Raw genomic sequence first — 16,458 nt, 5'->3', positions numbered from 1 at the left:
TTAGTTATGCTGAGTACTGAAGGAAATTGGTGGTAAGGCAACCTTTAGACGCGCATAGTCGATGCCCTGATCCTCCAATAGCTTCTTGGTTGCCTCCACGGAGTTGGGAAACTCTGTGTCATGTATGGCTTGTATAAAGACATCCAATTCGGCTGAGACTTGATGCGTCAGGCTTGAGAACTTCTCCAGTGACTGGAATACAAAAGAGAAAATGTTTAATAAATCATATAATAAGGCTTCGTTCACTTCCTGAATACTCACAATCCTCTGCTGTATCCACTCGTGATGTGAATATATTAAAGTGCCCCCCATATCGGGTGTCAATTGACTTGGGTCCACAAATTCATGCAGATCGCTCAGGGTCGAGCACACAATTAGCCGAAAGCGATATTCGTCTTTGGATGAAAATTTGGAGCTCACCTCCGAGATGGCCTTCTGAAAGAGTCCCGACGGTCGCAGCACATAGACCACATGTATAATACCGGGAAAATAGATCTGAAAATTTATGCATTTATTAATAATTAAGCTATAATATATAATAAAGCTATAGTTCTCTTACCGATATGCGCTGCAAGGCTGTCTTGACTGAGGTCCAGCGATCCTTGCGTCGATCGATAATCAAATGGAAGCCCAGATCAGCATCCTGCAGGCTGAAAAAGTAAAAGTAAAACGTAAATATCTTGAGTTCTTTTAGAGTTCTGATCTACTTACGATGGCACTGAGCTGAGGTACAAAATGAGCTTCTGATAGTCGGCTTCCTCGATCGAATTGAAATTGTTGTTGTCCGGAAAGATGATCAGCGGACAGCCCTCCTGGGAGCGACCGCCAGTGATCACTGCGTGCTGCGGATGCAGCAGATCCGCCACATCGGCTATGTTGAGCACACCCTCGCCACTCATGGCCGCCGCCGCTTGGGCCGGACTGATGTGCTCCAGCAGCGAGTTGATCTGCTCGGCGGGCTTATGCGCACCGATCGCCTCAGCGGCATAGGCCACGCCCTGCGAATTGACCGAGCTCGTCGAGTTGCTGCTGATCGTCGACGTGGTGTGCTGCAGCAGTCCTGAGCTGCGATTCGTGTGCGCCGGCGAGTTGCTGAGCGACTGGAATATCGCCGTCTGTATGGATGCCCCACTGCTCACCGATATCTGGGACTCGATCATGTGCTGGCTGATCAGCTGCTGTTGCCGCTGCTGCGTTTGCGATGCGCTCATCACAATTGCCTGGGACTCGGCCAGTGCACTCTCCACATCATTATCTATTAAGTATAGGAATATCAAAGAATTTATATTATTGGATGTATTAGGAATCACATTGCATGATTATATGCTCTATTATATATCATTATAAATTATGAAATCGCTTTCAATGCGACAGATACCAGAGATAAATCGACATCAGTTAGACTGACTCGGCAGATTGACAGCATCTAAATTAATGATCATCATTCTCCTATGCTAACGAATATTACACTGGCCAACAAAATCTGCACAAGCAAGACTGAACGATTCGCAGAGTTTATTAACATCTCCAGGTTTTCCTTTTGGTCACTCAATATCGATCAAACTCTTCGATATATTCTCAGCATTAATAAATATTTTATAAGAGCTACGCAAATAGAAATTTTTCGGTATTTGGCTCAATAATCGAGATTTGTATTTATAATTTATAAGTCTGAATATTCCAACAGGAATTTTAAATATTTTTTGGAATATTTTTTAATTTAAAAACAAAGTAGAGGTAGCCTAAAATAAGTCTGGCAAGAGTTTCAAGAGATTGGCGCTAACTAGAAGAAACTCGGAAAATAAGTTTTATTGGAATTTAGGGCAGTGGGAAGACGATTTGCTATCATCTCAGCTGTTGCAGTTGATCAGCAATATACATATATATTTTATGGTAAGAACCACGCCTTCTTTCGCCCTTTATACACAAATTAACCACAAGATTATATCCCAATTTTCAATAGGTATATAAACTAATCCTGCTTAGCCGCAAAGCAGATTCTCTTGTCTGTAATCTTTCCCAATCAATAAGTTCTAAACAAACAACAATTTTCATTCATTCATTCAAAATTACAACAACAATTGTTTACACATTGTGCATTGCATATGCAATACTATATTATAATAGTAAGTGTTGGCATATGTGTGTGTGAATGTGTATGTGTTTATCATATCTATATGTATGTCTATATATATAGAGAGAGAGTTTGTGGATGTAGCATTTCTTTTTTAGTTTTGACCCATTTTCAGCTGATCGAAACACTTGCCTCTGCTCGAATCTCACATTTTTAGCTCTTTCTTCCGCATATTTTAATGTTTGCTTTTCCTCACTTATAATTATTATTATTTTTGGTTTTTTTGAGCGCGTGCTTTGATAAATATCGTGCGTTTATCGCTTGGTATTCCTGATAATGAGCTTATAACCAGGTGAAAATTAATTATTAAATTTCTATTTATTTTTATTAAAATTCTATTTTGTTTTTATCGAAAGTAATTAGAAGGCGTAGCGTGGCTAGACATGTATTACTATCTATTCCAGCAAATTCTAGAGAGCATATGTTAGGATTATTTCTTATAGTTGAAGGCCAACCGATTTAGACCTAAGTAATTCATATTATTCAGTGAGCAAATTTCACTTTTCTGCACTTCAACTAAATCGCAATTAAAAATGCATTTTACAGTAAAAACGTTGCTGCTCTGGGACAAAGCGCTATTAAATGCCATGAAAACTGTATACCAATGGGACAAAAAACATATAATTTATTCAAGAATGCATTTTACGACGACCTTGCATGTGAACATGCATCGTATCGCAGCTTGACTGTGCGTGTGTGTATATATTATGACGTACATACATATACATACATATGCATATTACATGTATATGGAGAGTTGGGCCCAGTGTAGTAGCTCCTACTCTACTAAGGTATTCTTATAACACCTTTTAATCAATGGGGGAGCAAAATAAAAATTGCGCACTTAGCAAAGCTCGATTACTTAAAATGTGTGAATGTTAATAAAGAAGTTTATTTGACAATAAAATTATTTTAAGTCTGGCCAAATTCCAGTTTTGATCAGGCCTAGACTCTCAATTAAGTAATTCCAGCTTCAAGCTCACTTTGATGCGGTAGTGCCTGATCTACGCCCCCAACGTTTGGCCCTTAAGAAAGTTCAAAGCCCTGGTTGAATTTACTGATTTTACCGTTTCAACTACGAGAGCTACAGTTTGTTTACAAGGAAGATATACGAGAGTGACCTGACAAGTTCTTAAAACATATTATAAAATTATATTTTTATATTTAAAAAAATATATATATATTATTTTCTTTTAATTAAAATATGAATATAATTTTTATAATAGGTGCTAAAAAATTTTTATATTAAATTTGATTAGATATTAGAATACTAGCCATCTCAAATTCTTTTCATTTAGTTGAAGTTTTTATTTTGTTATCCAATTAATAATTAATAAATTTCAAGTAAATATTAGTATTTTACTTTATAATGATAATATTCACTTTTGCTTGCAAGTTTCAATCTCTCTCAACCTTTACGTTAAGTTTGTTAACTTTTCTGACTACCCTCGTAGTACTTCAGCATGTTTGCGCGCCTTCTGGAGCGTTGCAACATAAGCTTGAATATCACAGTTTGCAGCAGATGCACACATGTCTCTTTAGTATGCTCAAGTTCAAGTCCCAGTCCAACCAATATACTCCTTTCACCACCACATGAAGGAGTATAAAGACGCATGTGAGTTGGAGCATATAAAGTCTGGTTTATAATCTCACTCGAATTTGATAGTTCATTTTTACTTTAATTAAAAACCATTTAAGCTAATAAAGAACGAGCCGAGATGTGATTCACAATAGTTACGCATCCGCTTCATATACACACCATAATCTGCTAAGGTTTGCAGGTTGCCCATTGTGGTAGTAGTGGTAGTTGTGGACCGTAGATAATTACGCATACGTGCGCACACTGATTGGGGCACTCCACATGTTCTTTCTGATTTTTTTGCCAATTGGCAATTGCACAACACAGCTGAGTATATAGAAATGACGAATAAATGTCGGCTTTAAGCCCCAAGCACATATGTATGTATGTTTAGCACGGCAAGGGGCACTGCGAGACTCACACAATCGTATCGCGATTCCACAATGAAAAGAAAATAGAATTATAGTAACTGAAACGTAGCGTATGCTATATGATATGGTATTGCCACTGCGCTATTCAATGAGACTCTGTGGTAGAGGAAGCAGCCACACTCTGTTGGCCTCGTCATCATCGTCAGCTGCTGCCCAAGCGGAGCGACAGAGAGCGAGAGCTGGAGAGGAGAGAGAGAGCTTGCGTAAGAGAAATGTAAACACACTCACGCAAGATGAGTGCAGAGAAAAGCCGCAGGTGATTGCTCCGATAGCCAGAATTTATAAATTTCTAAAGAGCATCGATGCGCTGCTTGCCGGTCTTTTCTCTCATATGCTTTCTTTTGCACTCCATCCGATCCGAACTCAGCTGCACTTCGAGTGCTGGCTGCAACACATCGTTTGGCATCGTCAAACATCTAAGTGGAGCAGCGCGAAAACGAGCCAGTTCATTGTAACACTCAGCAACATCACACATACACATACACACACACATGCGCAAACAGATAAAGCTATATGAAAAGTTCTATGCGTGTTTCGCTCGTCTCTAAAGCGTATAACATCTGCCTTCAATGCCATAGCTGATAAGGCCGTAATGTAATACACAGAGTACTTAGTTCCGCCGCGCTATTGAAATGCTGGGTGTACTTCCCAATTATAATATATATCAATAATAATAATAATAATAACAATATATTCTGATATTATTATAAACAGTTGGTAGAAGCTATTATATCATCATAAGAGTTTCAGCTGCAGCTGCTTGCCATATTCATTTCTAGTTTCTGATAAAACACAAAGTACTAAGTTCGACAACGATATTGGAGTGCTGGGTGTACTTCGCGATTATGATATATAAAAATGATAATTTATTATAATATTATTATAGACATAGGGTATACACTATTATATCAATTTCATTTAGATTTGCTTGCCATTTTCTCTTCTATTTTCTTTAATAAAAGTACTCTTTCCTTATAACACCCATAGACATACCGCAGATGCTTTGGTGAAAACCTTTCGCATGCATGTTTAAGCAATGATTTCAAGTTAATATTTTCGGGTCGTTTCACTTAGCTGAACTTTTACTTTTACCGCGACTTGATTCATCAATATATTCAACTCGAATTAGCAAAACTTTTTGTCTTTGACGATTTTTCCGTGCAATTTTCGCTGATTTTATTTTTGGCATTTGAAGAAAAAAAAACATTGCTATATACATATATATTTATGCATGTATATACGTTTACGTGAAGACGAAGACGCAATTAGATTTAAAGTTGTATATATTTATTTATAAACGAAAATAAAAGAAAACGCAGGAGCCTTGTACATTATTCTATATGAGAAGAAACTGTTCTATGAAATTTGTATTACTATTATTATTTAGAATTTATAATAATAAAATAAATTTAGATGACAAACATGATATTGTATTACCCATTTGGTTTACTTATTTTTGAGGCATCAAATACTTTGTATGAAAGCTTTTTTGGCATGATTAACTAGGTCAATTCTGCTGGATAAAATATGATTATTATGATATTGAGATTATGAAACACAAAAATTCAGCTTTGGCAACAATAACTTTTTTTCTTTATAAAAGAATGCCAAAATACTTTAAGAGCTATCAGCTTTCATACAACAAACTATTAGCATACGGTTTAATGGAAAATATGTTTAGCCTGCTTCTAGTATATATAATTCTTTATACTACACAAATACTACTCGTAATACCTATAAATATCAATCAAAATGTATTTACTAAAGTCTAAAAGGCTAAGAATTCTGAAGTCTTTGATAGTAAATAATATAGGAACTCACTGAAATGAATAATATAGAACATCTTAGTCATAAATGTATATGTATGTAATAAATATGTATATATACGATAGATGTTTACTAGAGTTCGTCGAACAAATTATCTATAAGTAAAGGGTTTTAATACTAGGGTATACCCTCACTACATTAAACTCTATAAGTTATAGCTTAATCTTTAGACTTGATGTTGTCTATCATATAGTATGTACACACGTATTTTGATAGGCATTCACATTTAAAGATCAGCGACTTGACCTATCTAAAAAAATACTATATGACTAGTGCTTGTATAATAACAGTTTAAATACAGATTTAAAACACTCGCTACCCATATACTATATACTATAATATACATGATGTATACAAAAAGCTAATTATAAAGCTGTATATTGAGAAATTGTTCATTGAGTATTGATCAAATGACAATAAAAATATTCGTGACAAATATATGGGTATAAACGTCATCAAATATTTTGCAATATCTATACATATATATAAGTAATTATATATATGAGTAATTAGCAATTGCCCGATCCATTATGACAGTGTCTGCATTGGGCATTGATCCCCAATAGGTGATAGGTAAAGCGAATACTACGTGCTCAAGACAAAAACCATTATAAATGATGAGTAAACCTTTTGGGGTCGATGTAAATAACAATGAAAAGAAACCATTTTGCTGTAAACTTATCAAATATTCAACTTTTGTTATCTGTCTTTTCGTCTGTCTCTTGATAATTAGCATATCTGTTTGGCAATGGGGGCGGTTAGGAAGTTACAATGCCCCTATATACTTGGTATTTTATATAGCAAGAGTACTTACATATGTGCACATAATATTATGCATGATTTGTATTGAAAGGTCGTTTGTGCACTTTGATCAAATTTAAGTGGTCTATATAAACTCATGAATAGCTATAAACTAAATTGGTGGAATATTTACGCATAATATCCATTGTACGCAGAACCAATCACCGATTCACAAAACTGTCTGCTGGATACATATACACATAAGATAAATGTATGTATGTATGTATGTACGTAAATATTTATACATAAATTCACATATGATGCTGATATGTATATCTAATTATATATTATGCATTTGCAAGATTAGGTAACACACGCGCAACACAAATCATCTGAAAACTGACGCTTACACACGTATCTCGGCAGATAAAAAACATTATTTGTATATTTCAACTATGCACCGGGTATATTTTACACGAAAGAAGAAGAGCTGAACTAATATAAATAACATAACAGAAAAATTTGCATTAACATCAGCTGAGCTGTTATTTAACAGCGAGCAGTAAATGTTTGATCCGCTAACTTAAGGAATAGAAATCAAAGACCATTATTATTTTTTAATGTAATCGAATACTTGAAATCATTACTTTTTATATAAAAAGCTCTTTCATTTAAAGGATGTTTTTAGTAAAAACATCGAGTTGTGTTCAAATTTTAACAGCAATTAACTAGTTCCACTGTAAATTTATATGTACATTGTTATCGATAACAAGATCAGTAGCAGAACAGAAAACAGCTGTTGAATGCAGAGCTCAAAATTCATAATTCAAAAATAACGATTCAAAATAACATTAATTTGTATATGCTAAACAAATTTCATAATTTAAAATAAATCAACGAAATCCTACTTTGACGATTATACCTTTTGGTAAAAATTACCATTTATTTTTTAGCATTCTTCAGTATTGATATATCCGAAAAAGGAAAAATACTAGCAAACAAAAGTAAATACAAACCTAACATTTAGAATACATTTAATATAGTACTTACTATAAATTGTACACCAGATCAATGTGTATATAATCAAAGTAATTTCTGTAAGTAATTAACCTATTCATTTTTTAAAAGTCTTTTCTTACAAAACACAACTAAGAATCAAGGTCACATTAATGCGTGGGCTTTAAATAAAGCAACAGGCAAAAACAGTAGAAAAGAACAAGAAAAGCAAATGAGAATCGTCAGAACTAGAGATTAGCAATAAGCGTCGTCTACCCTAAATTAAAATTGAAACCCACTTGCAACGGGTGCACCAAATGCAAACGAGGGTAACACTTGGAAGCATTTAAGCACATAGTTAGGTAGCTGTACAATGTACATACATACAAACACTTAACACGTATGTAGGTATGTACGTGTGCATTTCATAAGAGCGGCCATTTAAGTGCAGCTAAATGAGAAGAATATGCAATATGCCGACGACGCGACGTAGAACCAATCAGTCTATGCACACAAAAAGGTATTCAATTTCTTGGCACAGCTAAGATATAATGAACATACATGTATGTGGAGTATGGGCGTGCCCAAGATATTTTTACAACTGTAATATTTTCTTAATACATCCTCCAGAATTATGTTTTCAGATAGACGTTGTGATGTCCTTCATTATCTATTGCGAAGTAGTAGATTCAAAATATTTACAAATACATTCCAAACATCTTCTCAATTTACAATATATCTCCAATTGATATTAAAAATTTCGCCTTCAAGGTGACGAAAATCTCGTACTTGGTCATAAAAAGTCGTTATCAATTCAACTCAAAGAATTCACACAAACAAATCAAGTTTATCCGGAATCGCTGTTTGGGCCGTGACATTAAAGGCGCACGAAATGCTACTGCGGCGATTAATACGGAAAATCAATAAATATGTATGGGGTCGATGGGCGGAGTAAGGGCAGTAGACGCAGCCTTGAGTTGGCACGAATAAATAATAATGATTCGAACTAGAACTAAATTTCGCTCAGCTTAGTCTAGGGAAAACCTTTCGGAATACCTACCCGACAGCTCTGAGACGTCTAGGCAGCTGGATCTACTCTTGGTGCGCTGCAGCAGGCGCTGCAGTGGGGGCTGTCTCTGCGGACTGCTGCTAGACGGTCCATTGTTGATATCCGAGCCGCTTCCCCACTCCGTGTCGATGGCCTTGGATGCACTGCGTTTGAAATGCTCCAGAAAATGATCGATTTGCTTCTCTATGGAACTGGACGGCGAATTTTCCATTTTCACTCTTACATTGTTGCCCGAACGAAAGGTTCACAATTTATCTTTAAAGTGCTTAATTGATGCACTTTAACAAAAATTATTTCAATATCTTTATACACATATATGTATTTATAGTAATTTATTAATTATAATTTTTATATACTATATTTTATACATTAATGTTGTTGACTATGTTTTTTTATTTCACGCCTTTATCTATTTTTTTCTATTTTTCTTTTCTTTTTTTTTATCTCTACACTAATATTTGCTGCACTTTTTTTTTTTTTTGAAGGTCCTCTTGGATGACTCAACCTTAACCGTTCTTCCGCATCGCTCAACCAAGACTGAGAGTCACGGAATAGGCCACCGCCAGATATTGAGCAAGGATGTGTGTGTGTATGTGCTCAAACACTCAGTCCATAGATAGTGAATGAGAGACCCAACGACGACTGGGAGAGCCGGCAATATTTGTTACTTTTTCTATCCTCTCATTGACGCCAAAAGCTTCTGCAGTAAGCACGTGTTGTTTGTTTGAATCAAATCAAATCTTTGACATGCGCAGAAATGCGAAACACTTACAGGTTAATGCGTATCACTATCTAAATATATATACATACATAGTTGTCTATATGTCTCCTGACTGACAACAGCTGTTCGTCTTCCTTATAATAATGTTTGTTTATTTTAGATTCCAAAGGAGTGTAGTTCCTCGGTTTTTATCCACTGAAGGATCGTCCTTAGCCAACAGAACTTTAATTTTATTATATATATATACAAATATTCAAAATTCTACTTGATTTTAATTTGTAAATGAAGAATTAAATTTATATTGTATTTGATTACTTGGTAAATTTTATCATAATAAATTAATAATAAATTAAACAAAATTTACATGCTTAATATTCAAGACTAATTTATACTGTTTGACAAAATAACGATGTCAATGACTTATTCAAAATAGAACATTTTTAATATTATAACTCATTTTATAATAATAATTAACAATTAAACTTTAACATATCAAATCATAAATTTTAACATTTATGAAAAAGCTAAAAATAACCGATTTTGGCATGAAAATAAGCTCGATATTTGTTCAAATTGTGCAATCGATTATCCGAGTCCAGTGGTTCGATAAAAGTAGTTCAGTGAACGGTACTAAACTGGGCCGACACAACTCTACACAATCAATCCATAAACAACAAAAAATTTTGTGTATAAACTTAAGCCAGGCACAGAAGTAAATAAAAACAATAAATGCAAAGTTCTTAACATTGGTCAATTACAAATTTGTAACTTCCACTGGATTATGGGATATTAGCGTCCTGTACTTCGTGTAAGTTGTTTGGTATGACACATTTGTAACACAAAAAGATGAATGTGTGTATGTGTGTGGGTGTGAGTATGTGTATGCATGAGAATGGAACTAGTATATATTCAGTATATATATCATATATACATATGTATGTATGCAATTGAACATATGTGCATAGAAAAGTGTACTTTTGTGCATATATATGTAAATATAAACAATCGTAATTAAATACAAATGCGTACAACAGTGCAAATGCATTTGAGTTCCAGTCGAAATTGCAATACTAAGCCAAATTGATTCACTCAGATACTTTGTCACAATTTATTGACTCATTTCGTAGATCTTTATTTCTTGATTGTAGTGTAGAAAGCAAAACCAACAACGCATTTAATCAATGTTCTCCAACGGGCTGCCGTGCAACCTGTCGTTTCCGAGCTGCCTAAGTGTACCAAAAGATGGTAATGAGGAGCTCTTGCCATCCAATATGGGCACAAGAGAACCTGTTATTCTTAACGTATATGACATGGTAAGTGGATTTATGATTGCTAAATATGGTTAATTAATTTGATTAATTTTGTTTGTGTTCGCAGTACTGGATTAATGAATATACCACATCAATTGGTCTTGGCGTATTTCATTCCGGCGTAGAAGCATTTGGCACTGAGTTTGCATACGGAGGCCATCCGTTTCCTTTTACTGGTGTCTTCGAAATCACTCCGCGTGACCACGACGAACTGGGCGAACAATTCCAGTTCCGACAGAGCATTCAAATTGGCTGTACCGACTTTACATACGAGGAAGTGCGTCGACTTGTTGAGGAATTGGGCAATCAATTTCGCGGAGATCGTTATCATCTTATGAACAATAATTGTAATCACTTTTCGGGCAACTTGACTCAGGTTTGGCACACAGTCGTGACTTTAATCGAATCGAATACCCATTGTAATAATTCTCCCTTTTTTCCTCAGATACTTTGCGGCCAAGAGATACCCAGCTGGGTGAACCGTCTAGCACATTTCAGCTCCTGTGTGCCATTTTTACAAAGATGCCTACCAAAGTGAGTATCTGCCTTAAGATTCGATTAGATTAGACTTAAATAAATGTAATTTGGGCTTTTCGTCTATTTCAGAGAGTGGCTTACGCCGAATGCCTTGCAGCAAAGCATAACAACAATCCAAGAGCGCGAAGACTCGGACAATAGTCCCCTTTGAGACATTACCTGATCTAAAATATATTCATGAAACTTGCAAAGTCCCAAGCGAGCATAACAACTCATCCCTGCTGTCGGAAGACCAACAATATTGTTAAGTTAAATTGAGAAGAGCCGGGTTATCGACACTCATTTCATTAAAGCCAGCAAAGAAAGAAAGAAAGAAAGAAAGCAAAAACATTTTCAAATAGAATGCAAAATCATAAATAATGTTAATAGTTTTATATTAGGCTACATGGAAAGCGAATAAATTATTGGCTAACTTGTAACATGTAATTCGACTATTCAGAATTAAGATATTATTAAGTGGCCGATAAGTGTACGTCATCAGAAGACAGCAGCAGCCGTGCCCATACACACAGCCCACAGCTGCAACATCATTTATAGAATTTTGAATTAATGATCAAACATCGAGAAACCATTTTTAAGAAATTGCTAAACAAACAAAACAAAAAAACATAATTAACAAGCAAAGCCAGCAAATTATATGTAGTTAAATGATATCAAAGTTGTCATCATTAGTTAATTTGTATACATATTTTATTATTTGAAAATTGATTTTAATGATTACAATGTCGAAAGCCGCATGTCTATCAAAACACCAAAACGATCTGTTATCAATAAATATGTACTTGACATTCTGATATTTACACATACATTAATACTATTATATTAAAAATTTTTTAAAGAAAATATATTTTAATTCAATAATAACTCTAATACGTAGTTATTCATAGTTGTTACGCCTAAGTGAAGATACGAAAAGAAAACCTACGAAATAAGTACATGCATACACACATACATGCACATATACACATATATTTTCAGACAACAAATAGTGCCAAAAACAAATGCTGCGAATTCTAAACAAAAATATTATTACTGTTAAACGTTGCCGCGTCCAGAATTTGCTCTGCCAAACATCTGGCTGAGTGCAACAAACTAACAGGATAACATAAATATATAAATACATACATCTAAATAATAATTATGATAAATACATTGTGACAACTATTTACAAAATGGTAGCTACAAAATCTGCACAATTATATTATTTACATTAATTATTAACTTGCTCCATGTGTTTCAAACCAAGCTGGAAACGTTATTGTATAAACCCACAGATGCGATTTCATCCACATCGATATCGACATCGCTGCTTAGGACATTGTGCGGGAGTTGACTTCGAAAGATCATAGCCGGGGATCGTATTGAGTTGACGCCTTGTGCCAGATTCCCGTGGGGATATTGCAGCTGATTGGTGTCAGCCAGAGCGGGTGCTCGGCTAACGTAATCCCCGTGCAGGGGTTCATGATCATGTGGCTGCAGATGGAGGGATTGGGACTGGGATTGGCATTGGGCACTGGGTGAGCGGAACTCTTGCGGTCCCGCATAGCCAACTGACAGCCTGACGCTGCCCAAATCGCCAGAGTAAACGTTTTGTGCTCTTTGCAGATTTCTTGATCGATTGGGAAGATCATGAAAGTAAGCATCTTTGGGTATGTGCCTCTCAGCTGCACCGTATGGCGCATATTGGGGTGTTCTCGCGTGCACCGCATACAGAGACGAAGCATTTGGCAACGGCAGTTGACCAGCGTTTTCAGGATTAGATATGCTATGGAGATTATTGCTCAACTGAGGCGCCACCATTTGTGAGTGCGGCAAGTCGTAGCTCAAGCCAACATCATTGTCGTACTGCATGTTCGAATCAATCCTGCCCTGCAGCTGGGCCACCATGTCCTTCACTTGGCCCGTATTCGATTTCTTTAGGTATTTTATTTCGCTGTTTCTAATCTCAACCTTCCCAGCAGCTTCATTGGAGTTTTGCCTCATATGCACGCCGCCAGCTACGTGATGGGGAATGTTTGCTTGGGCAATACTCAAGCCATTGGAGTTATAGAGATTTGCATTGACTGAGTAGTTGTCCTCCAAGCAAAGCGGTTGCCTCTTCATGAGATTCGATATGGATTTTTGCATGGATCTTGGGTGGGACGGTTGCGCATGAAACACGGCATCTGTGCTGCACGACGCCGATGGCGATGGAGATGGTGTGCTTTGAACCTGCTCCTTGTACAACAACTTATCGCCGCAGACTCTATCTCTATCATTCTGATTGAAGGTTACGTCGTCCTTGTTGTGATCCGCAAAGGTGGCATCTTTCCGAAGTGCTTTGATCACCGTGTTCAGCATATTTTCACCGCGACCAATGCAATGGTAATACCTTTGGGCGTCCGGCGGAGTCGTTTCGAACTCCCAACTGTTTGAGTTCTGAGACGGGTTTGACGTTTCGCTTGAGTTGGGATAGCGTCTTTGTACATTTGTATACTCATCGTAGCTGGGACTATTAGCGTTCTCCTTATTGTCCAGCAGGTGGCAGGGATTCTCTGGAGTGTACATGGATGGATTACTTTGCTCTGGCGACAGGGAGCAGAGCTGGCGTTTATTCTCCTGCTCGTTGTCTCGCTCCATGATGAGAGTGGTCTTCTCTAGCAAATCTCCAAGTCGCTCCGATACCTTAAGAAAGTCCTGCTTCAGTTCATTCAATTTCGTTTGCTTCAGCTCCTCCTCAGCTGTCGATAGAGCAGCTGCACTCATCAAATCATTTCGGTTCTCTGTTACTCCCATACTCGAATTCGATTGGGTATCCTCATTTGAGTCGCTCTCAGCCTGCGCCTCCTGCGACTGCGAATGGTATACGATGTCGACAACCGTTTGATTTTCGTTCTCCAGAATGTCAACGCTCTTCGAGTTGGACATTTTGCCGCTCTCGAAATTACTCTCAAGTAAGTCCAAGCTGCGACATCGAGACAATGTGCGTTCGACCCTTTGAGTTTTGGTTTGATTGTCGTAGGTGGAGCGAAATGGCTCTCCGCGGCGCAGGTATTCATTGAGATAAAGTCGTTTGCTCTCACAGCGAATGCGATCCTCGATCATTGTTCGAGTCAGCTGCTCGATTTGATCGTTCGTCTTGATTGCCAACGCTTGAACCTTGTGGCCCAGCCGCTCCTTTGTTTTGTGCACATACTTCTTCAGGCTCTTCCGATTACAGTTCAGTTTATTCTCTATATGCCGGAAGAAGGGACCACAATAGCATGTGTTGCCCACGCTGACTGGACCCTTGTGTATGTTCCCGGCGAGGTCAAGGAAATACTGTTCGCCTTGCTTCAGCGGCTCTTTGGGTAAGGTTTCCAGTTTGGGCGATGGAAATGAGCGCGGATCAGGAAAATAGTGACAGCCATAGGGCGACCAATTGATTGCCTTATCCACACTATCTTTGTCCTTGTCCTGAGCAGGCGCTGATTTGTCATGATCTTTTGGCTTCTCTCGACGATTACGTATACGCTTTGGAGTGCTTAGAATCTCATTGATTTCCCGATAATTCTTTCTGATCGCAATACTTTGAGGCGTATCGCCCTGAGCATTTTTCACATTCAAACGAGCGTCTGCCTCCAGCAGAATCCGCGTTAGCTTTCGCCGACCCATGGCGCAGGTGATGTGCAGTGCAGTGTCCCCGTTCAGGTTTGTCTTATTGGGATCACACAAGGCCGAAAGGAGAATCCGAGTGACGCCTGCATGGCCATAGCGACAGGCTGTATGCAGAGCAGTATCGCCGTACTATAGAAAAGGTTGAAAGCCATTTAATGAATAATAATCAATTTAATAAGGATAATAGGACGCACCTTGTTCTGCACATCGGGATCTGCTCCAGCCATCAGCAGTTCTCTAGAGCTCTGATTGTGACCCTTTTGAGCAGCCAAGTGAAGCGCCGTCAAGCCCTCATTGTTAATCATGCTCAGCGTGCTGTTGTGCAGAGCTTCGATCGTGTTTGCTACCCGCGTCTTCAGTCGGCTCTTCTGCTCCTTGTGCTGCGTCTTGGTGGTTGGCGGGGCACAGAGCAATTTAACGCAACGGCTGAGTCCTCGACTGGCCGCCTCGTGCAATGGCGTGTTGCCCTGACTCGATTCCCTGGCCAGGCGATCCGCATTGCTCGACAGCAGGATTTGCACTCGTCTGTCATCGCCCGCCGCAACGGCTTCGTGCAATGCCGTCCAGTTTCTGGAGTCATGCTAAAATATGTAATTTACACAACAATACACATTTATATCAAGCACCGATACGATTTCTTTTCGAACTTACCCCGGAAATGGCATTCGGCAATGCTTCCTGCTTCAAATTGTGATCCATGCTGCATTGTCTGAAGACAAACCCAAATATAAAAAGACGTTTCAATTGTCAAAAGTCAATTAACCAAGTTTTATTACAAGTTCGCGTATGTCTGAACATACATACATATGTATGTATGTGGTGCGTAGTAGAAACTCATTACGCTGTCCGTGTACTGAATTACATACAAACGCTCATGCACGCACGTACCCACTCACACACACACACAGCATGCCATCGTACGCACAAATTTACATACATATTTTAAGCTTTTCTCAACAATTTCTCTAATAAGATCACTTTTATTTGGTATGTATATATGATTTAATTACATTTCCTTTTAATTATTGTCACATATGCACATATGAACGTACAACAATATTTTGCTAATTGAGATTGACCGCTTTGGAGCGAATTAACACACATTCTTACAATTTACAGCTTTATTCGATGTTTGATTTTGATCCGTTAAAAGTTACACGTTACTTCCGGAGCTTATATTCTTTTATTTAATTGAAAATGACAAACTTTAATTAACAAATGGCAAAATGAAACATTTTGTGCACGCCCAGAGTTAATTTGGCTTTAAGCCAGGCCTAAAGGAAAATAGAAGAGAAAATTGAGGCGAATTGCAAAATTGGCAACAGGTTTTGTATATGGTTGCCACCTACCAGTTAAAATAATCGAGAGATCATCAGTATTTTATGTTATCGAAATCAGTTATAATGAGACATTACAAATATTTGTAAGCATTATTTTATTACTTAATTCCCAAGCTATTGTGGGGTTTAAAGGCTGT

General features: G+C 37.4%; 3 protein-coding genes across 12 annotated transcripts in view; 1 reads left to right on the top strand and 2 right to left on the bottom strand.

Annotated features, from left to right (window-relative positions):
• The window catches only part of LOC6579915 (guanine nucleotide exchange factor DBS), a 48,528-nt gene extending 39,405 nt beyond the window's left edge, over window positions 1-9,123 (bottom strand). For 3 of the 7 annotated variants that reach the window (XM_044010955.1, XM_015163983.3, XM_044010956.1), the window contains exons 1-5: window positions 8,769-9,122; window positions 712-1,255; window positions 560-650; window positions 262-495; window positions 43-192 (exon numbers count right to left, since the gene is read on the bottom strand). In XM_044010955.1, the coding sequence (XP_043866890.1) occupies window positions 43-192; window positions 262-495; window positions 560-650; window positions 712-1,255; window positions 8,769-8,988 (1,239 nt within the window). In that variant the 5' untranslated portion in view covers window positions 8,989-9,122. Of the gene's footprint in view, window positions 1-42; window positions 193-261; window positions 496-559; window positions 651-711; window positions 1,256-3,893; window positions 3,940-6,785; window positions 7,193-8,768 lie in introns of those variants that run through there. The other 4 variants (XR_006357858.1, XM_044010959.1, XM_044010958.1 and 1 more) reach the window with 4 other exon arrangements.
• Window positions 9,124-10,112: 989 nt separating this feature from the next.
• On the top strand, window positions 10,113-12,145 carry LOC6579914 (deubiquitinase DESI2). Of its 2 annotated transcripts, none has more exons than XM_002005751.4 (5): window positions 10,113-10,306; window positions 10,647-10,811; window positions 10,876-11,184; window positions 11,254-11,342; window positions 11,415-12,145. In XM_002005751.4, exons 2-5 carry the CDS (start codon window positions 10,680-10,682, stop codon window positions 11,494-11,496), a joined length of 612 nt encoding a protein of 203 aa, XP_002005787.1. In that variant the 5' UTR covers window positions 10,113-10,306; window positions 10,647-10,679; the 3' UTR covers window positions 11,497-12,145. The 2 variants fall into 2 exon arrangements, with proteins under 2 accessions (XP_002005787.1, XP_015019468.1); XM_015163982.3 differs by having other exon boundaries at window positions 10,626-10,811.
• On the bottom strand, window positions 11,977-16,302 carry LOC6579913. 3 transcript variants are annotated; one of them, XM_032729784.2, is made up of 4 exons: window positions 15,919-16,302; window positions 15,633-15,690; window positions 15,176-15,562; window positions 11,977-15,110 (listed from the first exon to the last, which is right to left on the bottom strand). In XM_032729784.2, exons 2-4 carry the CDS (start codon window positions 15,678-15,680, stop codon window positions 12,582-12,584), a joined length of 2,964 nt encoding a protein of 987 aa, XP_032585675.1. In that variant the 5' UTR covers window positions 15,681-15,690; window positions 15,919-16,302; the 3' UTR covers window positions 11,977-12,581. The 3 variants fall into 3 exon arrangements, with proteins under 3 accessions (XP_032585675.1, XP_015019467.1, XP_002005786.1); XM_015163981.3 differs by having other exon boundaries at window positions 16,092-16,302; XM_002005750.4 differs by having other exon boundaries at window positions 15,633-16,302.
• Between the last annotated feature and the right edge of the window lie 156 nt (window positions 16,303-16,458).

This window comes from Drosophila mojavensis, unplaced genomic scaffold, assembly GCF_018153725.1.
Source record: "Drosophila mojavensis isolate 15081-1352.22 unplaced genomic scaffold, ASM1815372v1 contig_80, whole genome shotgun sequence".
NCBI lineage: Eukaryota > Metazoa > Arthropoda > Insecta > Diptera > Drosophilidae > Drosophila > Drosophila mojavensis.
Note: the sequence above shows the minus strand (reverse complement) of the source record. Positions and strands in the feature narration are given on the sequence as shown.